The 25,443-nt window shown below is 38.5% G+C and overlaps 2 protein-coding genes and 2 non-coding genes across 5 annotated transcripts in view; all 4 read left to right on the top strand.

Moving 5' to 3' along the window:
• The window catches only part of ACADM (acyl-CoA dehydrogenase medium chain), a 16,481-nt gene extending 4,356 nt beyond the window's left edge, over positions 1-12,125 (top strand). The window contains exons 1-12 of one of the 2 annotated variants that reach the window (XM_026042476.1): positions 25-60; positions 1,873-1,969; positions 2,801-2,898; positions 3,009-3,078; positions 4,935-5,035; positions 5,116-5,196; positions 6,439-6,569; positions 7,790-7,898; positions 8,725-8,865; positions 8,942-9,037; positions 9,735-9,983; positions 10,850-12,125. In XM_026042476.1, coding sequence (XP_025898261.1) covers positions 37-60; positions 1,873-1,969; positions 2,801-2,898; positions 3,009-3,078; positions 4,935-5,035; positions 5,116-5,196; positions 6,439-6,569; positions 7,790-7,898; positions 8,725-8,865; positions 8,942-9,037; positions 9,735-9,983; positions 10,850-10,921 — 1,269 coding nt within the window. In that variant the 5' untranslated portion in view covers positions 25-36 and the 3' untranslated portion in view covers positions 10,922-12,125. Of the gene's footprint in view, positions 1-24; positions 61-1,872; positions 1,970-2,800; positions 2,899-3,008; positions 3,079-4,934; positions 5,036-5,115; positions 5,197-6,438; positions 6,570-7,789; positions 7,899-8,724; positions 8,866-8,941; positions 9,038-9,734; positions 9,984-10,849 lie in introns of those variants that run through there. The other variant, XM_026042477.1, reaches the window with a different exon arrangement.
• Positions 12,126-13,295: 1,170 nt separating this feature from the next.
• RABGGTB (Rab geranylgeranyltransferase subunit beta) lies at positions 13,296-25,126 on the top strand. The gene is made up of 9 exons (XM_026042478.1): positions 13,296-13,348; positions 13,773-13,880; positions 14,970-15,167; positions 16,883-16,988; positions 18,528-18,580; positions 18,697-18,807; positions 20,649-20,774; positions 21,231-21,380; positions 23,788-25,126. The coding sequence occupies exons 1-9, from the start codon at positions 13,346-13,348 to the stop codon at positions 23,926-23,928; spliced, it is 996 nt and encodes a 331-aa protein (XP_025898263.1). The 5' UTR covers positions 13,296-13,345; the 3' UTR covers positions 23,929-25,126.
• LOC112950022 lies at positions 14,020-14,101 on the top strand. The gene has a single exon (XR_003249930.1). It is a non-coding gene; the product is annotated as a small nucleolar RNA SNORD45 (small nucleolar RNA).
• LOC112950021 lies at positions 16,070-16,154 on the top strand. Its single transcript, XR_003249929.1, has one exon. It is a non-coding gene; the product is annotated as a small nucleolar RNA SNORD45 (small nucleolar RNA).
• Positions 25,127-25,443: the final 317 nt, after the last annotated feature.

Genomic DNA, 25,443 nt, shown 5'->3' with positions numbered 1-25,443 from the left:
CGCGCCGCAGGGAGCGCCCGCCGCCGCCGCGCCGACATGTCGGTGCTGAGGGCTGCCTGGGTGAGTGGCGGTGTCAGCGCCGCGACGCGCGACTGGCGCCTGGTGGGACGGTACTGCGTGCGAGCCGAACCAAGCAGAGGGGCAGGCGCCCTAGCGGCGGAGGGCGGGCCGGGCGGCTTGGACCGGACCGGACATGAGCACATCCGACCCGACCGGCGCGGAGCGGAGCAGGCTGGGCCGCGAGGCGCGTGCGGCGGCCCCGACCTGTCTCGGCCCGCGGCGCTCGTTGCCGGCCGCGGCGTCCGTCCGCCCTTGGCCGCCGGTCACGGTGAGGGGACGACGGGCGGCCGGGCGCGSCCCCGGACTTTAACCCGGCGAGTTTCGCGGGAGTTCCGCGGCTTGGAGGGCTCCTCGTCCTTGAAAGCTCGACCAGGTGGTCGCGCAGTGCAGGACTGTCCAGAGCAGTGCCCGAGCCGCGCGGCCCGGCCCCGCTTCTGGCAACGGAGGAGCCGGGCTTAAGATGCATGTTTCATGCGGTGCATTTCCCGAGCGCGCCGGCCTGCGCCAGGCTCGTGCTGTTCGTGCACGCGGTGATAAAAGATGTTTTCCAGAAGCGCTGATGCTCTCAGCTAAATTAAAAAATGAGCTTCAAGTTAGAAAACAAACCCGAGCCAGAGCTCAGTGTGGCACCGTGTTTTCTGACTGCAGCGACCCTTTTCTGTCCCCCTTCCTGGAGCCCTTTGTGGGTCAAAGGAGGAATTTGTCGCTCCTGGCGGTACCGTGGTCTGGCCGGCCGTCCCTCCAGGGCCCTTGGGGAGGTCATTTTGGAGACCAAAGAGTGTTTTAGGCGGCGGAGCCAGGGGCAGTTAATGTATCCCAGAGGACACGATGTTTCCAGGTCAGTTTCCAGCTCCTAATGCATTGCAGCCAGTTCAGTGAAGCAGCTCTGCTTCAGTTCTGCTGTGAAGCAGCTCTTTTCAGGAAGGGTTTTCACAGTTGGGTTAGTGACCGTAGCTTATTGTCGGGCTGCCGTTTTCTGTGAGGTACAGCTTTTTGAGCCAGTACTGAGGTRGTTGGGACTAATTCATGTCCATGCCCGTTCTTGTCCTGTCTGCTCCTTGGCGGCGGGTGATATTTCTCTAGTCACAGAGCTCATGCAGCAGTCAAGCAGGCAGGTAATACTGTCACATTTGAGCATCGCTACGGTAGCTTATCAGTGAATCTAGCTGCTCCACCTGAATCAAACGCTTCAGGGATGCTGACAGAGCAGACGAGGATCACCTCAATTCCCACAGGGCACGAACTGCAATCCTGCTTTGCCAAGTATTTCAGAGATTGATAGCTCTTAAAGAGAGAAAGGGAATAAAACAACCTTTTCAAATCAAATTCAGACATAATTTTTGAGCAGAAACTTGGTGCTAGCTTTTGCACAGTATTAAGTCATTTTACAAGTAGTTACAACAGTGAATGTGCATGCTAAGCCCCTAAAAAGGGCCAAGTAAGCACATGCAGTGAAAAAGAGAACAAATCTGTGATCAATATAAGGAAGAAAAATAAACTTAATATGCTCTGTATATGCATTGTAATTATGCTTAATTACTTTTAAATGATCGATGTGGGTACAGCACTTTACACATGCCTTGCCTCCTGTTAAAGCCTGAGATTCCATGTTGGTTTGCTTGAGCACTACTTAGAAAGCTTAACTAAGCCTATAATCTTTTACTATTATTATTCCTATTACTAATCAATTGTAGGTAGTGTATAAATACTTAACATGGTACTGTTTCTGAAGAAAATCTGCATTTTTTGTGGTAGCTTTGGTTGACTTGAGTTCTGAAGGTCTTTACGTCTCATGTTCTTTGTCTTCAACAGATGCTTCAAGCCATTGCAGGGCGTGGATGGAGAGCGTATTCGACTGTATGTGCTCAAAATTTACACAAAGGCAAACCTGGAGCTGGCTTTAGCTTTGGTAAATATCATAGTTATTGAAMGTAATATAACAGTTAATGACAAATTGCACAATCAGAAAAAATAACTGTATTGCAGTTCAGTATGAATTTAGAACGGAACTAAATTAGTTCATTCTAAACAAGTTTTTGTTCATTTAAGAAGTTTGAAAAAGCAAACTACTTTTTCTTCCAAATCTGGGAAGTATGTCTTAATATTTGTAGGATGTTCTTCTTTTGTTTTTAACTATTTTTACTGCTGAAKTTCGCTTTGAATAATTAACTCACATTGCTCTGTAAGATGTTAAAGTAACTATGTAGTCTTACTTGAAGAGGGTTAAAGAACTTCCCTCTAACAGTGAAGTATTCTAATATTTTCACTCTCAGTTTTGGGGCTTGTGAACCTATGCAGTCTTTCATAGAGAAATTCATCCCATTCTTGGTATATAATATGTGCAAAGCACATTTAGTTCAGACAGCACCTAGATATTGCACACTGAATAGTGAGAATCTTAGAATAAGGAAGTAACATCTGCCTCCTCTTCCTCCATCCACAGCATTCTTCTTCCTTCTTTTTGTAATACATTTTTGTTTTAAATTACATCATTCATTCTACTCCATTTTCAGTATATTGCAGATAGTTACTTCTGACCAAGTTAAGTGCATTATAGGTGCTGATGGAAGTTTTCTCYGAGGATATAGCTGAGTTCTGTTGCTTCTTGGAGAGGCTGAGGAAGTAGTGGTTTGGATTGTCCTTGTAGGAAGTGAGGCTTGTATTCTCCCTTTTCTTTTAGTTCTTACAACTGGCAAAATGAAAGATAATAGAGAATTTGTGCCTTTTTCTTTCTTTTTAGCGCTCTCTGATGAACAGAAAGAGTTTCAAGCTACTGCTCGTAAGTTTGCTAGGGAGGAAGTTATTCCTGTCGCAGCAGAGTATGACAAAACCGGCGAGGTAAACCTACCACACTGTAGGGGGAGAACGGATACATTATCTTAACGAGCACAGAAACTTAAATGGTAACTGAGATAAATGAGAAGGTGATTTTTCCCCTTATATTGCAGTATCCTTTTCCRCTCATAAAACGGGCTTGGGAACTTGGTCTCATTAATTTACACATCCCAGAAAGCTGTGGTAAGTAAATGTTCTCTTTAATCTATAAACAAAGAATATAAGACAGATTTGCATGTATAATGATGGATTCTGAATAAAGTAAACAGTTGCATACTCAAACTAAATTTAGTCAGTAAAGTAGGTTGACACATAAAGGGTTATTAGGTGTGGATGTAATCAGGATACAGATTAGACAGATCATGATTTATGAAGAGATTCTCTACCATGATTACAACTTGCTAATGTTCTTGTGATGTACTTGTGTCAATTGATTAGGCAGAGTAATTAGAAGGTCAAATTTTGATCTAGTCTCTGACATAGATTAGAAAATTCAAGAGTTTATACTAAGAGGACAGTTGTCCATTTTAAGATTATATGGAGTACRGAAGTGCTTTGGCCATGCTTAGGTATATGCCTCATACTCACCATGGGAAAAAAAATGGGGAGGAAGTATCCATAGCAGACCCTTCTTTGGGGAGACTTATCAGAGGTGTGTCTCTTATCAAGAAGTTAACACAAAACGTTAAGGAACAAAGAGAAAAAAGTGAAGATCACCTTTATTTACCCACAGATTCTAGAGAAACTCAAGGCTGAAAGAGCTGGGCAATTGTGGTGCATAATCACTTAAATGAAAATACACGTGGCAAATCAGACACCACTACCTAAAAATGYCTTCAATGAAAATATTGGAAAATACATTCCAGTGAGTCTGATACCATACCATGCAAATTAAGAACAAGTAAAACAAAGTACATAATCRGAGGACACAGATAAAAACTATACTCTGGTAAARGGTTTTTGTATAAGGAAGCAGTGCCTCAAAAGCAATGGCAGTTCTCTGAGGTGGCTAGTAAGTGTGTGAACAAGGAATGTGGGTTTCTTACAGAACGTTTCAACTTGCAGAAAGTATTTGGAAAGCCATGTTTTTGCAGGGGAAGAATCCTCAGCCTAGTCTTGCTGGGTATTGTGCTATTTGCGATATCTATAAATAATCTGAAAAGGCAGGTCAATAGTGAGGTGATTGAGTTTACTGATAATAGTTATTCGGTGTAGTAAAGATGAGCTGGTATGAAGAATTGAAGGAGGTCGTGAAACAGTGTTAAAATGGCAGATGAAATTCAAAGTAATAAAAGTGATACATATGAGAAGGGGAAGAATAAATCCTAGCTTCATAGATAAAATGATCCAGTCTGAACTGCAGTTTCAGAAAAAAAATTGAAAGGAGATGATTTTACACAAAATACAGCTAATTTGTGAAAGTCATTGCCACTAGATAATGTTGATGTTAAAATTTTACCTATGTTCATTTGGTCAGTCTCTTTTTGAACCTAAGGGGGAAAAAAAAACCTGTCAAGGGTTTTTCGAATGTGGCTACTGGTCCTGATTGAGGAGGTGCTTTGAAGGGTGGAGAAAATACTCTGAAGAAGCATTACTGGACAATTCACTTTCTATGTTCTTCCTAAAGTGTTGGCCCTTGACAGAAACAAGTGTGACTGGCTGGTTTGTATTTTTTTTTTTTAATTCCAAAGTGCTGCTGGAGCTTAGGTTCCCTTATGGCCTTGTGTCTGTTCCTTCAGATCTCTTAGGSAAATTCTCAAATGTCAACCAGTCAAAAAATTCTAGTGGTACGTTCTTGCCATCTGTGCAGCTTGTCCTACGTAATCGTGCAGTAACCCTGGACTATGAAGTGTAACTTTAAAATAATCTGTTGCCATTCTGACAAAACTCTATTTGAAAAGCTTACATGGGACTATCTGATCAAACAGAGTATGCAGTTAAATGTTTGGGGAAGAAAGATTTTGATAATGAATCTGTGTAAATCATTTAATATGTTCCCCTTTGAGCTCATTTTAGCCAATGAAATATTTCAAATCTAGGTGGTCTTGGCCTTGGCAGCTTTGAAACATGCCTTGTTACAGAAGAGATAGCTTATGGATGTACAGGAGTCCAAACTGCCATTGAGGCAAATTCCCTCGGGGTGAGCGCCATCCTTTCTTATCCTCATTGCGTTTGTGTGTTTTAGAAAGACAAACTAATGGTATAAATATTTTCTTTCAGCAAATGCCACTAATCATTGCAGGAAATGATCAACAAAAGAAAAAATATTTAGGAAGACTGACAGAGCAACCATTGATGTGTGTGAGTATGATTGCTACATTGTGGAATGTTCTTAAACTGCACTAAATGATGTTTATTTTTGTAGAAAACATTGATATCCAGTCACAAGAGAAGTAGAAGATTAGGAAAATATTAGGTTTATGTAAGCAGAAACTCTAATGGAAATTAAAATCTATTCCTGAATCTTAATCATTATACAAGCACAATTTGTTACATACAAGAAAAGTTTGTGTCCAGTGCATTAAGATCTGAACATCTAAGCCCCATAAAATGCCATTTAGGAAGAACACTATAAACCTAAAATGTTACTCTGTGCTTTTATTTCCRGATTTTAGAGAGACAGCTTTCACAAATGAGTTTGTGAAACATGAAGATTTAGTAAGGGTCACAGAAAGGTGTCTTGCATTCTGGTGTCCAGTTATCCCATTGTCATTCTACCAGTATTTTTCTATTGTTTATATACAGTTATGTTTGTTAAAGTGGATGTGTAGACAATGTGAAACAACTCTCTTCTAGTATCTAGAATTGGTACAGTATATGTAGAAGGCAAAAGTCAAACTTACATGCAGGTCTTATTCTGCCAATTACTAGCAGTATTCCTAACGAAAGCCGCCAGTTTCTGACAACTGCAGAAAGGCAAGTATGCCTAACTTGCAGTAAGGTCAAAGGACAATCCATCCCAAGCTAACAGGCCGCTAAGTCTCTCCAGTCCTGAGGAAAATCACTGKCTTTGTGTAAGTGGATGCCGGAATGGAGGCTTCAAGTATCTTTTAGCTTGGAATGGGTTTAAATTAGCCGCTTGAAAGTGCAGTTGCATTATTTCCTTTTTCCTGTTTCCTTTTCTGTGAACATCTTGGGCCTCGTGCCAACAACAATCTATTTTACAAATGTTTTTAAATGTTTAAAATGTTCTTAAAGACTTATAAGATGGTAAAAATACAAAGATAATATTAAAGTTAAAAAAAATGTTGTAGCTATACATGTCATTCGATACTTTAATGTTACTTGAAAAAATATAGGCCTTCTTTTCATACTGCTCAGTATTACACAGCAATTCATTTTAAACCTATCAAACTTTTTTTTTTTTGCCTTTTTTTTAATAGCATCTTTATAACATACTTGCAAAGTTTTGTGCCATTTTACCACGCAGTTCTTTTAAAACTTTTTCAGATTGGTTTTGTGCATGTCATCTATAAAAATATATGGTGACCAAAACATGTAGCTTCTACTTTATTCAAAATTTTGCATTTTATTTTCTTCTAGGCCTACTGTGTAACAGAGCCCATAGCAGGCTCAGATGTGGCTGGTATAAAAACAAAGGCTGAGAAAAAAGGAGATGAATATGTTATTAATGGCCAGAAGATGTGGATCACAAATGGTGGAAAAGCTAACTGGTCTGTGAGCTGTTAACTCATGTTATGTGTTCTGCTATTCTGTTCTGTATTGTTTATTYTTTCCCCAGAAGTTAAATATCCAAGTTTCTTTAGATATCTCTGTTAAAAAATCTGGAGGTTCATTGTATTTTATCCCATTACACTGTAATCTCTGACTAGTTTAGGACAAGGTATAAGGTTACAGTCTCTGTGCTGTACAAAGCCTAAAAAGGAAACTGACAGATGACAACAGTCCATTCAAAAATGCTTCTCAAGTATTGTTGCTATCAAATAAAAATAATTCTGCCTTTTCTTCACTGGAAGACAGGAATAGAATGATTTAAGTCACAAAGCACCCCAAGAGGCTCATATTACAAGTTATGTTGCTTTGTAGGTATGAGATCAGTTCCTTACGATTCTGCTAGAAACACCTGTCATTTCTAGTGAAGCTAGAAGCACTGTTCAGTTGTGCTACATTTTAATTTTTTAAGGCAAGTCATTTTCTAACCATCGAAGAATCCAGATGCTACTGTAGCATCTGTGGAGTGAACTTTAGAGACCTCTTTCATAGTGTCTCACATGATATCATGTTCATCTCCACTGTATAAGTTTGTTTTAATTCAAGTGCAAGAACTTTACTGTAAATATTGTATCCATAAATCTGCATTTTCTGGTTATTCACTTTCTCGCTCAGTGCCAAATGACAAAAGAGAATCTAGCGTGTCTTTTGACATCAMTGAAAACCAAAACTGTGATTTACTACTGTTTAGTTTCTAACAGAATTACTTCTTTACAACTTGCATTAGAAGAATAAAATTAAGATCTTCTTTGGGATTAGGTGATAACCTAAATTTTGCACAGCAGAATGTATTTCCTAAGCATTTTTTATTTTTATGTATATGCTGGGAATTCATCTAATAGTTTTTTTTTCTGTACTAATTCCTAAAGTTGGTAGTACTGTAAAGACTTATATAATGGTTACAAGGACAAAATGGACAATCTTTGTGTGTTGCTCTGAAGTAATTTTATGAGAATTTGAATTTTGCAGTAAGATCTGTACTGAAACTTACTCTCCTATGCTCCCTCTCAGTTTATTTCCGGAAGGGACAAGAAGAGTTGTTTACTTTTCGATGGAAATTAGCATATGCTGGAAAAGCACACTGAAACATTTAACCTGATAGTTGAAAAGTATCTGATTGTGAATTGTGCAAACTGAGGTTCTCTTCTTTGTTTTACACTAGGTATTTTTTGCTAGCTCGTACCAGTCCAGACCCAAAAACTCCTGTGAGCAAAGCCTTTACTGGATTCATTGTAGAAGCAGATAGCCCTGGAATCCAAATTGGAAGAAAGGTGAAGAGTGTATCTTTTATTTGACAGACCAGATTTATTACTCGCTTCTAAAACAATAATGCAATAAATTCCCAATAAAGAAAAAAAGACTATTATGCAACAGAACATTTAAATGTGATCAAATGTAATGATATTTTTGTTTTCAAAACAGAAACTATTCATAAAGCATACTTCTAATTAGAACTAATTTTGTTATTCAGAAAGTAGTATTTAGAGTATCCTAATGATGACTTTGAACAGCTGCAAAAGAATCTTTGAGAACCACTTTATTGCCTGGTGCCGATAAATGAAAAATCGTGTGCCTTGTGAAGATGAGAAGCAAGGCAGACAACTTCAACTGTAAATAAATGCACAGTGAGCATTTTAGTTACTGCTGCTTAAGGAAGAGGCCTTGGAGACACTATTGTTAGTTCTCTCAAAATATGACAACTTTTAGCAGCTGACAAAAGCTGACATTTATTTATTTATCTGCTGATTTATTTATCTACCTATAACATAATATTTCACTACTGCCTGTTTTAGGTTCCTCACTTTTTTCTCTCCTATCTCAAAGGATATAATTGAAATAGAGAAAAATAACAAGAGTGATTACAGCTACTTCATATAAAAACAAAGTTAACGGCTCACCACAAATTTTAAAGGCATGTGGGTCTGTAAAATGCAAAAAATATATTTGTCATGTATATAGTTTTTATGGTTTCCACCTAGAAACAGAAGTGTTTCAGGAAAAATGCTTACCTTATGCTTTGAGTAAACTGAATTATGAAAATAGGTTGTACCTTGAAAGAATCCAGTTTAGTTTCACTTCTGTAAACTCCCTTTTCAGGAGATTAATATGGGTCAGCGGTGCTCGGATACCAGAGGTATTGTCTTTGAAGATGTGAGAGTCCCAAAGGAAAATGTATTACTAGCTGAGGGAGCTGGTTTTAAAATTGCAATGGAAGCTTTTGATAAGACCAGGCCTCCTGTAAGTATCAGAAATATCTTGCTTGCAAAATGCAATAGCAATTTCTGATTTTTACTCTTTGTTACGCTTAATTTAGGTAGCAGCTGGTGCTGTTGGTTTATCACAAAGAGCACTGGATGAAGCTACTAAATACGCTCTGGAAAGAAAAACCTTTGGAAAAGCAATTGTTGAAGTAAGTTAAATATACATGCATATATAGGAAGAGCTATGTTTTCACACAAGGTATACTGCTGTTGAATTTTCAAGGTTGTTCACTGATTCCGAGGACATGTGTGAACTATTTTATCTCTGCCATTGACTGGGTTTTCAAATATCTAAGTAGGCATCATATAAATGCAGCAAACAATGCAGTAACTCCAGTATTCTTTAAAATTTAATGATGAGGATGATGTTGATAGTATCTTAAAGATAGGCACCCTCTCCTCTCCTCACAATGGAAGTCATATACTGTCATAACCTATTTAGGTTCTTCGGGGTTGATTTTCAGGAATTTTCAGCAAAGCAAAGGCTGATCCCATCTTTCTGTTTGAAGTATGTGAGAGATGCACAAGATTAATACCAATACGTTGCTTCCAATTTTGAAGGAATATGAACAAATATTAAGCTATAATCTAGACCTCAAAAATAGTAAAGCTCAACTTTGTAATTTAAATCTCAGTCTTTGTGACTAAATAGATTTTAGAATCTAAAACTTTAAAGTCTAATTCAACATACAGATATGACAGCCTGGTCTATATTCTGCAAGAGTCCTCAAGCAGAATTCGTTGATGATGTTGATGTGATCAGTATATTAAGAAAGCTTTATTTCTTTTGAATTGTCATAGATTTTAAGCAGGCAGTGTTAACCTGGTTCATTTCATCATTCGCAGCACCAAGCAGTGTCTTTTATGCTTGCTGAAATGGCAATGAAAGTGGAACTAGCTCGGATGGCTTACCAAAGAGCTGCATGGGAAGTTGATGTTGGTCACAAGAATACCTACTATGCATCCATTGCAAAGGCATTTGCAGGTGACATTGCAAACCAAGTAGCTGCAGATGCAGTACAGATTTTTGGAGGAAACGGATTTAATACTGAATATCCTGTAGAAAAGCTAATGAGAGATGCTAAAATTTACCAGGTAAGTGAAAAAAAGAATGTGATATTTAACATAATACATAAATTGTTCATAAAATAAGCTAATGGCCTCTTATTTAAATCATATTAAAAGAGGTATTAAAGTCAGACAAACGCTTGCATACAAAAGTATTTGCACTAGATTAATAACTTCAAAAGCTGCAAATATAAAGAAAAAATGTAATGCTTTCTTTCTGCAGTGCAAATCTTTCAAATTCTTAGACTATTCATTTCAAAACTCTTAGAAAAAGAGGCGTAGAAAACATTTGTCCAAATGCCAATGCTTGCTTTGGCGTAACACAGACAAACAAGGTGCCAGAGATGGTTTGTGTGTAGTGCTGCTCCTAAGAATGTTCAGCAGTGGAAATGCTCGGCTCGGCTCTGTGTCGCACAGAGTATTGCTTGAGTATAGCTAAGCTTTTCCCCCACCCCAGAATCTTGTCCAAGTAATGGCCATTGCAAATTACATACAGCTGTATATGACAAAGAAAAGTATACAGGGGAAAAGAAAAAATGCCCTTGGTAATTTCTATGGCTTATGTTCTTCTCACATTCCTCTTAGCAGAGTCTTCCAGAATAAACTAAAGTTCTTATTTACTACTCATGTTTAGCTCRCATAATCCCCAGATATTTATCTGTATTATTATTGCCAAGGCATTGTTTCATATTACAATTTTTTAATATAGTATTTTAATTCTTTATTCAACAAACTTTATGTTTAGCAGAACCAGTAACTTTTGACCTTTTCTCTTAGCTCTTTCTGACATTTAAAAGTAACTAAGTAAAATCTAACAAAACAGTTACCAAGAAATGCATGTGGACCATGATCTGTAAGGTCATAGGTAACAATATTGCCATTCTACATTGCAGATTTATGAGGGAACTGCTCAGATTCAAAGGATCGTCATAGCTCGTGAACATGTTAGCAAATTTATGGTTTAAAAGAAAGGTATCCAGTGTGTCTGGCGCTGCTGTTCCATTCCGTGCTCTCAGAAGATGAGGATGTTAATGCCTTTGTCAGTATAATTAAAAAGGTGTGGGGAAAAAAAACTTTTCCCTTCAAAATTTTATTATTCTGGACAGTACTAAGCATTATTTTAGTACCTACCACTTCCTCACTCCATTTCTAACAACGCTGGTGTTTTCCAAGCATGTCTGAAATAAAGTGATTGTTTGTCTCGTCTTCACCCACTTGGGATTTTTCATTCAAGTCTTTGGCTTGCAGTGGGGGAAGAGGTAAAACCTTCTTTGTAAAATGTACATTAAAAAAATGAATGGAATTCAGAAATATTTTTATTGTCCGTGAAGCTATTCTACCTATAACAAGTAATTTAACTTTAAGAACTTCTGTATTATTTGTAATGATACAGATTTGCTCCTACTGAGATAAACTATAGCTTTATCATTGGAGTTTAGGTGTGTATCAATTTAACAAATCTCAGGGACACAATTACTTTAAAAAGCTATTCTGATTCTTTCAAGGATCATATATTGCAGTATATTGCATCCAGGTCATCATGTCCTATAATTATGAATATGCTAACACAGTCATTTAGTAGGATTTAGAAACTACTCTCTTAAATTTCACTATGAATACAGCTTAACTTCTGGACCATTTGAAAACAAATTTATGTTCCTCTAAAGCTCAAGGAAGATCATTGTTATTTTTCTGAAAGAGAAGATTGCATATTATATGCCTCCATGAATCAGTATAAACAAAAGATACTTTTTAACAATAACAAGGCTTCTTTTCAGTGAGACCTTGCTATTTACTCACTTGAGTCCATCACTGACAGAAATTTTTATTTGGTGCTTTTATCTCTGTGCCTCAGAGAAATCCATTGTATTTATAAATAAGATGCTTATTTTCTTGTGCCTTAAAAATCGTGCCTTTGTGGATGAATGCTAAGGACACATCACAGTATTTTGAGAAAAACATACTTTTGTTAGGAAAAAAATACTGTCATTCGGTTTCAAATATTTTAATTGTAGYTGAGTTCATGTAAAATAACCTTTGGAAACTATGCCATATATTCAAATATAACAACTCTGTTCTGAACTTGGCTATTACCTCTAAAATTCTAATGTGAAAAGGGCAAAAATTGAGAATATCCTAACTGTTTTTCCACTTTGAAATTCAGTGCTCAAGAGTTATTTCTGGCAATCACTGCTGAAGTCTAATAAAAAATCATGTTTTCAAACAGAAAGATGTATTTTTATTCATTTTGCTTGTGACATCATTTCAGTTGTATCTCAGGTTAAGTTAAATATCTGAATTGTGTTAATAGTTAACCAGTAACACTTAGAAGTAGGAACTGCAGTTCCTGCTAGGGTACTGCCTATACCAGAAACTGCTGTTGGAACTTGGCATATTAATTTAAAAGAGGAGCTGAATCTTTTCCAACTGAACAACCAAAATGTCCTTGCTTCAAATGTCCTGTGCTCTCTCTCATTCATCCATAACCTTAATTCAGTCCAGGATGGCACAGTGTTACCAGCTGTAAGTTTTGCATTGCCTCATTCTTAGATAAGCCATCTGGGAAATTAGTGTGTTGTTCAATAACACAATTCTTTCAACAAACCTTTAACGACGTAGATTACCATTTTATTTACCTGCAGACAGATCAGGTATGAAACATCCTAGGCAGGGATTTCAAATGAAGATGTCATTTTTGGCCACTCTGGAAATCAGCGCTGTTGGTGGTAAAAATCGAGCTTCAGCCCCATAGGTTTCTGTCCCCCACTTGCGTAAGACGTAGATGCCGATGATTAACAGCACGGCCGTCAGTTTTGAGCAGGGACAAAGGCCGTTCTGGAAGGCGGGGGATGGCTCCTGCCTGCTCTGCAGCTGGGCTGCGCTGCCTCACAACTGAGGTGGCCGTGGGAGGCGGTAACGGCGGCCGGCAGCGGGGCAAGGCCGCGCGCTGCGGTAGCAGGCCCCTCCCGCGTCCCGAGGGGCCGCCGCGCCCCGCCTCCCTCACACGGGGCCGGGGCCGCCGCGCCCCGCCTCCCTCACACGGGGCCGGGGCCGCCGCGCCCCGCCTCCCTCACACGGGGCCGGGGCCGGGGCCGCCGCTCGCGCCTCCCTCAGGCTGCGCCGGGCGCGACGCCGCCGGGCCCGCGGGTCCTCTCGCGGGGCTGCCCGCGGAGGAGCCGGTCTCGGGCACGGCGGCGGCGCCGCTTTGCTCACGCCGGCGATGAGCAGGGGCAGCACTCGGGCAGAGGAGGGGGCCAGGCAGGGCCCGGTGCTGGGGCCAGTGCTGGGGCGCGCTCGGGCGGCGCGTGGGCAGCCCCAGCGGGGCCTACCGGGCGCTACTTGTGGCCCCGCCCCGGCGCTCCGTCATCTTTCCGGTGCGGACGGCAGCCATGGTGCGTGGTGGCTGCACTCGGCGGGGCGGCCTGGGCCGGCCTGGAGCGGCTTTCCGCGACCGCTCCGCCCTGGAGGCGCACRGGCTCCCGCCTAGGTCGGGCTGCGCAGCTCGCCGGGCTGGAGGGACGAGTGGCCGTTGGAAATGGCGCGGGCGCCCCGGCTCTGGAGGCTGCGGAGCTAGGGGYGCCGCCTCTCCCCCGGCGGGGCTGGACAGGGCTAGGCCGGGTGGCGGGGCCCTGCGGGCGGGGGCGCGGGGCTGCGGCGGCCCTGCGGCGGGGCCCTGCGCGAGGCGCGCGGATGGCGCCTTCCGGTCACGCGGCCGCCGCCTCGCGGGGCATTTTGTTCTGCCAGCGAATTAATCCCGGGCACTATAAAACCCCGCGATTTCACAAAAACGTGAGGCCCTGTGGGGTTTCTTTCTAGGGGACACCACAGAAGGACGTTGTGATAAAGCCGGATGCCCCAAGCACACTCTTACTGGAGAAGCACGCGGACTACATAGCTGCCTACGGAACCAAGAAGGACGATTACGTGAGCATCGGTTCGGGTTTACCTGTAGTAATAATCATTGTCCTGGCACTTGGTAGAGTTATGGYCCGGTAGATTGTGGCCCGTGAATTCCTTCCTGCCTACACTCCTTGAAATCCTTAAGGAAGGTGACCCTTTGCCAGGTCGGTGATGAGTTTGGCATGTATTATCTGAGCACAAGTTTGAAGATTGTCACTTTAGCTCTAGAATTACTCTGAGACCTGGGGAGCGAGCTGCTCTTTGGCTCTTCATCCACTAGGGTGCACGGGAGTAGAGATTTGTGCACATGTGGCTCCCTGGCTGCTGTTGGCTGTGCTGCCTCCACACTGCTGCTTACTGGGCTCTGTTAAACATTGCAGCTGGACCCTGTTATCAGCGTGGTCAATCACAGTTGGATATTGGCTTCAGCAGGTGAAAAATGTCCATAGCTGCAATTCCTCTGCAAGGAAGATTTGTTGCAGTTATTGTTATTGGCCACAAGTTAATTCAAGTATTTCTGCATAGGATTGTTCTTCTGCTATTTTGAGCATGCAAGGTGTAAGCACTCTGTGAAGCAAGTAGTACTTTTTCAGGTAGTTCAGCTGATGTGARCTATATGTATATACACAGATACACACGTGTATAAGCAGGCACAAGTATGCACACACACACAATATTGATATATAGAGAAAAATATGTAGGAAAATTATTTCCTTTGACAGCAGTAGCATTCGTTAAGTGTCAACTATTGTTTTTTGAGACTTGTTGAGAAGGCAGTTGAGTAGAAGTTTGGGAGCCAAGATAACTGATGATCTGATCTGAGTTAGCGGCTTACTGCTTGCATGTGTTTCACTTGATATTGAGCTGGATTCTTTTAAACTGAAAAATACAAGAGAGGAAAGAAATGCACTGTGTAGAAATACATCTGTAGAAATATGTGTATGTTTCTATACATATATTCATGGAGTGTAACTTAAGTGGTTAAACGTTTTGTTAACTCAGTGGAAGATACTTGGTCTGTTACAGACTGTTATAGATGTTAAGTAATATATTTTTATTGTTCTAACTTGGTGATGTGCTTATCTGATTAAGAACTAAACTTGTACTGCTTAGGAGTACTGTATGTCGGAGTATTTGAGGATGAGCGGTGTCTACTGGGGGCTGACAGCCATGGATCTCATGGGAGAGCTGCATCGAATGAACAAAGAAGAAATTCTGGAGTTCATCAAATCATGTCAACATGAATGTGGTGGAATAGGTGCCAGCATAGGGCATGATCCTCATCTTCTGTATACGCTCAGTGCTGTTCAGGTAGATGGAACGGGATAATTGTGGAAACAGCCATTTGTAATAAATGATTTGAGTGCAGATGAACAAGCCAGGTGCTTAAATTATTAGATGGTAAAGGCAAAATAATTTTGGTTTGTTATATTAAAACCTAATGAGCAGAGCTTTAAAATTTAGCTGTATCATTTTCTAAAAAAAGTAAAATGTGGGAATTTGTGCTTTTAATGTTCGCTTATTGATAGCTTTGCATATTTGTTAAATTATCTAGAAGTCTTGAAATATTTCTTAGCTACATGTTTTTTGGGTAGTTTCTAGAAAATTACTTTCGGATTTTACAGTTTCTTCTTAGGATACACTGAGCTGGAAGATCTGTATGTCCAGAACAAGAAGAAAAATTTCTTTTGCACACACACACACACACACACACACACACACACACACACGAGATTTATATTCCTTCACATTTTATATATAAATAATGTATTTATACTTTAATATTAGACAAAAGAAATGTCACATTTGAGTTTTATGTTGTTTTCCTCAAATAACTTTTTTCCTTTCTCTTTTAGTAATATTTTGGTATATTTATTTATTTTGGTGTATATTCTTCCCTGGAGAAAATGAATATATTCCTGACTTTATTTTTCCCCCATAATTTGCTCAGTTTAAATTTCTTACCTTTTTCAACATCTTATATTCTTCTTTAATTTCTTCWTTTAAGTTTTTATGCAAAACATAAAGCAGTGGAGGAGCAGTGGAAAGCAATACTCAAGGGCATACTGCTTTCAAAATAATTGCTTGATTTGTCTTGATTTATTTCTAATCCCATTTTAGGAAAGAAATATTTAAATGGTGTTACAAGTGATTCTATCCTGTTTCAGGAAGTAAGCATTGGGGATTTGGTAGGATAGAGTGAGGTTTTCTTGGGTCAGTGATGGGTGTTGGCATGTATTATCTGATCTAAAGTTGATGTTTATCACTACTTTAGCTCTAGAATTACTCTGAGACCCAGAAAAATTAAATCCCTCTAGGCAGTTACCTTTGAGCTTTGCAAATTATACAGCCAGATTCCTTTAGCAAATTAGAATTGTTCAAAACAATTAGTGGAAAATTTAATAAAGAGAAAGGGGTATAGTTTGATGTTCTCGGTTATTAGAGTAGTACAGTTCTTAGGTCTATACTTGTTGTTACTAGGAGCTTTATCCATGTTAAGTGATTACAGTGCTAGATGTTCAAAATGGAAAGCTATCAGCAAATGCAGATGTGACTTTTCTTGTCTTGAACTTAACCAGCATGTCTTAACCAGCGTGCACATTTTTAATTCACAAATACTTTTTGAAGTCCTATCTGCAAATACAGGATATTTAATGAGTCTCATCACATTCTCCTGTAAGAACAACAAACTGTAGTGTGTTCAGATACTCTTCTTGGTCTTCCCCAAGACTTAAAATTTTGCAGCTGAAAGAGTCCAACTCTGTGTTTTCAAAGTCATGGTTGTTACTTTTTCCCAATATGGGCACTATAATGTTCAGTGAGGTGTTCAACTTAAATTGTATGTATTTTTCTTTGAAAATTTCTTAATACTAGTAATAATAATAATAGTAATGGTGATGAGCTGTAATGCATTTGATTTTAATAAATCTTATCAAATAGTAATCACAGTTAAACGAAGCCTTCTGTAAATCCAAATTTCTGTTTTTATTGCAACTTATTATTTGTTACTGTGGCTTCTTCTGCAGATTCTTACCTTGTATRATAGTCTCCATGTTGTTGATGTCAATAAAATTGTTGAATACATACAGAGCTTGCAAAATGAAGATGGATCATTTGCTGGAGACAAATGGGGTAATTTTTAGATCTTTAAAATCTAAGCTGACGTGTAAGTCTATGAACTGAAGTTTTCTTGTGTGGCCATTTTGTTTCTGAAGTGTATTCAAACACTCTATTTCTGAATTATATAAAAAGGAGGTACTGTGAAGGACAGAGTTATATTTCATTGCTTTCTAAATGATTTTAGACTTCATTTCTTGCCTTGAAAATAAACCATCTGAAAGAACAAAGCCCTCTGGTGCTTTTAATTGATGGTACTTCAAGGTACCAATAAAGGTGTATTTATTGCTTGCAGCTATGTTTTTTATCAGTGTAGGCTATGCAAAAGATCTTTACTTGGGTAAGTAAAGTAAAAAGGTAAAATAAAAAACTTCTTATATTCGTGAAGTTCTGTTAATACTTATTTTTTTTGTTTTTTTTTTTCCCAGTTTTGCACATGAATTAATTATTTCTGAACAGAGACAGTATTTTCAAGTGGTAGTACATGTATTTAGTCACTCAAAAATATCCATTGACATTAAATCCTTAAGTTGCAATAACACCTATTCCTTATCACCCATGTTCTTGTTCTGATAGTCAAGATCATGGTAGTACATATAGGGTACTATAAGCTGACTGTTTAGCTGTGTCTTAAAATGACGGGAGCTCTTAAGCATTCAGAATTTGCTACATTCGTTGTGTTTGAGTATTGGAACAAACTTGCTGAAAGTGCAGTAGATGAGTGTTATTTTTGACATGCAGATGCAGCACAACTGAAAAAACCGTGTACGCCCTGAAGGGCGCAGACTTCAAGGGCAGAAGATTAGTGCTTGCTTATTTTACCTGATGTGTTTGTGGATTTCTTGAGCAGAAAAGTTGCATCAGTTTTAAGGCACTGGTTCAACATTTGTGGCTTGTTGCAACTTCTAAGTGTTAACTTCAAGTATTAATTACTTAAAGATTGTATTAAAAGAGGTATATCAGATATGCATATGGATATGCTGAACAGTTCTACTTCATTTTTTTGCTTGTTTGTTTACCATTGAGGTATAGCTATTCAAGAAAGCACTTGCCAGTCCAATAATTTTTCTTTAAAACCAAAAATGATTTCTACTTCTGGTCAGCTATCAGGGAGAATCTTAAGTATTTCAGGAGGGTAGAGAGTTACATCTCAGTATTTTTTTTTTTTTTTGTTATTATTGACAATCCAGTACTGTACTGCTGTCCTGTAGGGCACTACATATAATTTTTAAAATGAAATAGCTACTTGTAAATCAGCACTTATTTAATCAATTTAGACATGTATCTGACTAAAGACAAGTTGGTGATGAGTTACCAGCTRTAAATGTACAGATCACTTGAGTTGTTCCATGGGCCCTTTTAGTTATTGAGGATATAATCCACAGCAGAAAGGAGAAACAGTGTTGAGGCCATATATAGAGATTTTAATATAAAGCCTAGCAATTTAACATTTTGTTCCACACTTTCAGTAGTTGTTTGTGTATATAGTTGTTATTTAAAAAAATAATGTGCATTTCATTGCTTCTACCCTTTCCATCCTTCTCCCCTCACCAGGAGAAATAGATACAAGGTTTTCCTTCTGTGCTGCAGCAACTCTTGCACTTCTGGTAAGTCCTAAATTATTGCTTATGCAAGGATAGAATCTTTTCCTTGTTTTTGCTGAAGCTGCAGTATTTAATCAGCTTAAAATATAAAATGCATTAGATGTTTTTCTGACTTGCAGGGAAAACTGGATGCTGTTGATGTGGGAAAAGCAGTAGAATTTGTTTTGTCCTGTATGAACTTTGATGGAGGATTTGGTTGTAGGCCGGGTTCTGAATCACATGCAGGACAGGTGAGTCTTTCTTTATATGGAGATTTTTTAAATTATTAAATATCACATGCAGCCGATGAATGTTTCCAACATATTTCAGTGATGCCCACTAAGGTACCTTTCTTGCTTCCCAKATGCCCAGTTCCGGTCCCTTAGTTAAAATAAAGGAGTAAGTAGAATAAGTAGATAGGTGTGAAGAGTCTGGGAAAGGCATAGGAGATTAGAGTCTTGGGTGGGGGCAAATCCTAAAGGAAAAACCTATAGGACTATTTCACACTGCAAATGTCATTTGAATAATCTTCAGATAGCAATGTCAGAATAGGATGAAGATACTTAGAGTTTTGAAATGGTTACTAATGAAGAAATTGCCATAAAGTGACTGAACTTGTCCATTTATGTTCCCTTGTACTCATGAGCTTAGAGCTGAAAAAAAAAATGTGTGCACAGATGCTGATGAAATCTCTAAAATATGGAAGTTATTTGGACAATATATTTGACACTGAAGCATAGAATCTCATGAATTGTGGGGATGGCTCAGTTCATTGAGGAAAGCCTTAGGATGAAATGGGTAGCTCAGGTGTGGGAGCCTCTAAGGCTTTGTTGTAGTTGTTAAGGAGTATCGTGGTGACAGCTAATGAAAAAAAGTCAATAAAATTTACCTGAAAAAGACAATACAGACAACTGGAACAATTAAGGGAGCTCTGAAGATAGAGGCTCTTGGTTATTACTTCCAGTAGAAAATATAAATATATATTTAATCAGCATTCCCCCCCCCTTTTTTTTTCTTTTTTTAACATGGAAAGGACTATTGCACTTAACTTTATTCTTTGAATAGAGAGCAACTTTAACACAATGTTTTAATGCTTMTCCTGAGCAGCGTCATAGCCAGGACTCATCTGAGCCCATTAAAYGAGCAATTATTTTATTGAGGAATACTTTTTTTTTTTCTCTCATTTATTCCTTTTATTCAGGAGGAAAAAAAATTGTAAGGCTCGTTTGTTCTTTATCTTAAAATTTCTATCTACACTAATGTTCCCTATGTGCTATAAATGGCTGGACCATGTTCTGATATCCAAGTAAGTCAGATTTAGTAGCTGAACCCACTGCAGTTGCTGTTCCCTGGGACCGCCAGATCTATTGTGTGAATGGTTTGAAGAACTGTAAAGAGACAACTGTTAACTCTTGTAGCTCTCAAGTTTTCCAGGAACATCTTTTATTTTGCAGTGTTCTTGAGTCAGCACATTCCTGTTCTATCMGGAAAAAAAATGTCTTTTTGAGGAGGCCTCAGTTGCTAATATGATTTCTTGCCATTTGTTTCTGGCTACTTTGTTGAGGACAGAGTAAGCTGCTGAATAGCTGAAATGTGAGCCCAAAATGCTGCTGCACTGGAAACCTTATTTTTCAGGAAAAGTAGAAAGGGATTTATTAGTGAATGGCCACGTGGCCACGATGAAAGAAAGACCAACGTGACAGTAGACGCACTTGGAATTGCAAGGAATGTTAATAAAATATCCAGTCTGCAGGAAGGAGGTTGAGTACTCTGGCTGGAGAGCCTCCGTGTGCTTTTATTTTTTTTTTTTAAAGAAAAATACTCTATCTGGTCTTCTAGGACTRTTCTCAAATTTCACACTCATAGGATGTTACTGTTCCATAATTACATGTGTAACTGACACTTTTAGAAAAATAACTGTAAGGCAAATAGACTTTTCTTAATGAAAAGTAGAACGCAGTTTGCAGCTGAAATGTGCATTTGTTTTGTATTTGCATTTGTATGCTTTTCTCATTTGACAGTCTCCTGCACTTAGTTTGTTAAACTGTATTTAGCCTTTAAATACACAAAAAATTTATGTCTGTAATTTTAGATCTATTGTTGCACAGGATTTCTGGCTATAACAGACCAGTTACATCAAATAAATGTTGACTTGCTGGGCTGGTGGCTTTGTGAACGACAGTTACCTTCTGGAGGCCTCAATGGACGACCTGAGAAGGTATTTTGTGGCTTTTTTTTTTTTTTTTTTTTTTCCGGAGTGTGTGCTCTTTCTCTGTGTATATCTTTTTCTGAAGTTGAAGAATTTGTGGAAAAAACAGAATTACATTAAAAAGCTTGTGAAGTATTCATAGAACATTCACAGAATTCAGACCTTTTCTTGGTTCTTCAAACTGGTCAGAAAGTCTTTGTCCTTAGTCTTGAAAATGGTGTTGTGGATTTTTAGTCTCTTCCACAGAAAGTGAAAGTTGTTCTCAAGATCAGGCTCTTATATTTCTGTTTCTTGCTGAGCAAAGAAAGAGTCATCTAAAAAGAGACTGCGTAGAGGAACTTTCTTATACTAGAAGTTGTTTCTCTGCAACATTATTATGATAGCACAGCTAGTAGTTTGCAGAAATGCTAATAAAATTTGCAGCATCCTATTTAAAATACAATATTCTGTTTCTCTGTTTACCAGTTACCAGATGTATGTTATTCGTGGTGGGTCCTGGCATCTCTGAAAATGATCGGTAGATTACACTGGATCGACAGAGAGAAATTGCGCTGCTTTATTTTGGCTTGCCAGGATGAGGAGACTGGAGGATTTGCTGATAGACCAGGAGATATGGTAAATAATCCCTAACTAAAGTTGAATTTTTCAATGATGGTTCTCATTTGAGTGTAACTTGTGAATCTGATGTTAGAATTTTTGCAGAGCTGGAAAGTCAGCCGTTGAATTTGGGAAAGAATAGGGTAGAGGTGCCTGAAAMGCTTGTTTACTTGGAGAGCATATGACATTTTACATATTGGATTTAGGCCACTGTATCTCACGTCTAACCTGCTTGTTTTTCCTTGCAAACTGTTTTGCTGTCCATAACTATGCATGCCACGTGAATTATTTGCCTCAAGATGCTTAAGCATCTTTTCTTCTTTTTAAACATATGCAAACTCCTAGAAACCACTGCAGACTAAGCAGTTTAACTATCCCAGTGCTTTTGCCTGATCTAAATTAGTCATGAGTAGCTGTAAGAATCCCTGCACTCCTGCGCGTTATGGAAAGGCCGGTGGTGCGAGTTATTCTCTGTTTGGAGAACAGTTACGGCTGACTGTTCTGTTCTCGTAGGTTCCAGAAACAATTGTGATTGCCCAGATAAAATGGCAGACAACGATCATCTTTCAGGGGTGCTGATGAGATTAAATTAGACATATTGTGAGACCTCAGTAAATTCCTGTAGAATATATGGCTGCTTATGCGCCAAAGGCTGGGGAGGTCTTATTTATTTATTACAAGTCTGCGTCTCTTCTTTTTTTCCCTTCCCCACAAATGCATTCACGACTGAACAAGCTCTTTATTTCTTGGTGAGCTGATGCGTTCTTTCCACTAGGGGAACAGTAGGGAAATCTCTTGACTCTGGTCTGCTTGGAAATGCGCTTTGTGTTTAAAGCAAAGCATTAACACAGTTTTAATGCTGGTATGCCTTTGAGATCACGTATGGATTATTTTTGTCCTGGGAGAAAAGTAACTTGGCAAAGCCTTTCCTTTGTATCTAATGCAGACATATGTGAGTGTTTTGCATTGAATTTTAGTAGATATTTCATATTAATTTTACTGAGTGTATCTGTTGTTGGATTGGGCACTGCCATCAAATCATTGAGGCTTAGATTCTTGTTTTCTTCTGCAGAAGCTCATTCCCAATAAGCTCTTTATTGTTATTAGATTTTTTTTTTGATCTCACATGAGGTATATTTCAGATTCTGACAACTTTTACAACTTTTTTCCCTCAAGTCCCTTAACCTTCTGCCTATTAGCTCCTACTTGTAATTCATCAGTGTGTATAGTTTTTGTTTGTTTCTTCTGTTTTGTTTTTCTTTCTTTGAAGGAGTGTTTTCTTTTGTTCCTTTTTGTTTTCCTTGTGTATGGCAGGTTTTTTGTTTTGTTACCTAATTTTCAGCAAGTGCCACAGAAAGGAGCAGGGGATGACACAGCTGTAGATACTTCTAGGAATTCAATTGCTAGTCCTTTCCAGGCCTGCTTGTCTGAACAAGGAAATATTTTATAGTTCCAACAGTGTATTTTGTGCCCAGTCCTCTCTCTCCCTCCTCCTCCTTCCCATCTCCTAGTCTCTTCTTACTGTTTTTGAGAAATGTGTGTGCTTTAGCTGTACATGTAACGTGCTGCAAAATCAGAGTAGCGGGATGTTATGTTAGTTAATTCCTTGGTCACTAATCATGCTCCTGTATGTGACTATAATATGGTGATTCAGCACAGTTTAATGCGATATAAAAAGCTTTGAGGGGAGATCTGTGAGTTCAGTAATGTAAACAGGGTGTTACTGCAGAACTGCCCAAATGGTACATGTAACTTTAAATAAGAAGTTGCAGAGTGGTCTGTTTACTCTGCTAAAATGAGGTTTAAATAATGAGACTTTATATAATCTGTTGTGGTTATATAATTGATAGCTGCTTTGCAGAAAAGTTTATACAGTGAACGAAAACTTAGATACCGAAAAACTGCTACTGTCTCCTTTGTTAAATGTTTCCCTATTTTTTTTCCTTCCAGTTTTATATGAGAAGAGGTTGTTGTTCATTCCTTAAGATCTGACAGTACAGTTCTATTGAGAGACCTTTAAAGAGCAATATGTTGTTGCTGAAGAGCCAATGGGGAATTTATGGAAGTAGTACTTCCTAATGTTCAAATTGGTCTCTGCAATTTTTGCTATCTTTGCTACTGCTGAAAGGAGACATGAGTGCTTCTTGCTGAATTCAGAGCTTAAAGTCATCTTAGCAGCAAATAATATACAATCATCTCTGAGCAAATTATGGTATTGTAAATGCATGTAGTAGAAATTAAGCTTTTAACTTACATGTGTGACAGTCAAGATCACTGAAAGTTTGTTCAGTTGCAGTGTCTTCCAGAACATAAGTCATGGGGACTCCTAAGTCTCTTGTTAGCAGATAAGAGCTTCACTACCTACAAATAAAGAGCTCCTTGACTTTTGGAAATGGATATTAAAAAAAAATTCTTCTTTTAACAGGTGGATCCATTCCACACCTTATTTGGAATTGCTGGACTCTCTTTATTAGGGGAAGAACAAATTAAAGCCGTCAATCCTGTCTTCTGTATGCCAGAAGATGTCCTTCAAAGAATAAATGTACAGCCTGAGCTTGTGAGCTAAGTCTTGTAGAGACACAAGATTGATATGCTTGGTCACTTCGGTTTCAGCCATTGGACATCACCTCTGAAACTGTTAGCATATTTTTCTTTTGGATATGTTTACATTTCTATGGTAAAGCGACTGCTTTACTGTGGGCTTTGTCACTTTGTAAATTGTGACAGAACAGGCTTGTTCTGGTAATCTCAGTGTGACGTTCTTAGGTTTTATATAAAAGATGTAGAATCCTTTTCAGTATCTAAATGTATGGACCTCTGGAATTTTTTGAGTATTCAACTAAGTCGCAGTGATAGTATGAATGTCTTAATTTCTGTGTTCCTGTGATATTAACCATGGTAGCATCTGTCTATAAGCATCTCTTGATGATGGATCACACAAAGCACTTTAAAAGAATATGAAAAAATCCTGCTTAAGCCACTGCATTTAATGTCACATGGCTGTGTATTCTGTGTATTTAATTCTTTCTGTTTGTGTTTGCCATCACTTTTATAGGATGCAAGCTTTTTCTTCTAGTAACTGATAACGGTCAAAACAATTTGTGGTTTCAATTAAGTATACAAATTATTATTTATTGATAAAGTATCACTGATACCTGAATTAGAACGTACCTTGAATATATATATATATATTGAAACTTGTTAACACTATGCATTCTAGAGATCTTTCTCTATGGAACAGTGATTTATTGCTGAATACAATGTTGATTTTCAGTTTGTTGCTGGGTTGAAAACTTACTCCTGTAGCTTCTAAGAGACGAATTGCCAACATTTCATTATTATATAATTTGAGAATAAAACTAGTAATGGAAAAATCTTATCTTCTGGAGGATTAAGTCCTCTTTCTCTTCATTAGAGCTCTAAAAGTGCCTCTGATTTTATATTCCACTCATTTTAGACAGAAGGCTAAAATGTATTCCAGTTGAAATACACAGTCAAAACGAATGATAGAGATATCTGATAATCTTGGTATTTATACTTAAAGAAGGTCTGTAGTGGTTTCAAAAACAGTTTTAAAAGCAGACTGGTCATTTTTTACTCAACTGATTCATGCTACTAGAAGAGAGGATAGAACTGGGCAATGTAACTTTTCGGTGGACTTACAGCAAGTTTCAAAGAGAGTGCATATTTAAATGCTTAAACATCCTCCCCCTTTTTAAAACAACAAAAACAGAAAAGGCAACCCTTAATTTCTCTGAAGACTTTTAAAGGCTTTCTGGTGGGATCAGAAAACTAATGTTAACTGTCCATGTTCCTGATAAGTTGCTTCATCAGGCCTGGCAGAAGTAATTTCTTTTTCAGGATTTAAAAATAGTCTTTGCTAGTCTTTATGCTGAGTGGAGAGAAAGAGAGCACTGCTAAAGTTCTGTATACCTATATACAGTCTTTGTTCCCTTCTTTCTATATGGACATAAAATTCTCTTGAATATCTATTCTAGATGAAGACATCCTGGGAATTAATATGTGAATGACGATGTATGACAGCATAGAACTGTAGGTTAAAAGCCTGCTAATATTACTG

Source organism: Nothoprocta perdicaria, unplaced genomic scaffold (genome assembly GCF_003342845.1).
Source record: "Nothoprocta perdicaria isolate Ctin4 unplaced genomic scaffold, notPer1 scaffold_304, whole genome shotgun sequence".
Lineage (NCBI taxonomy): Eukaryota > Metazoa > Chordata > Aves > Tinamiformes > Tinamidae > Nothoprocta > Nothoprocta perdicaria.
The sequence above is the reverse complement of the archived record's forward strand: the minus strand, read 5'-3'. Positions and strand labels throughout refer to the sequence as shown.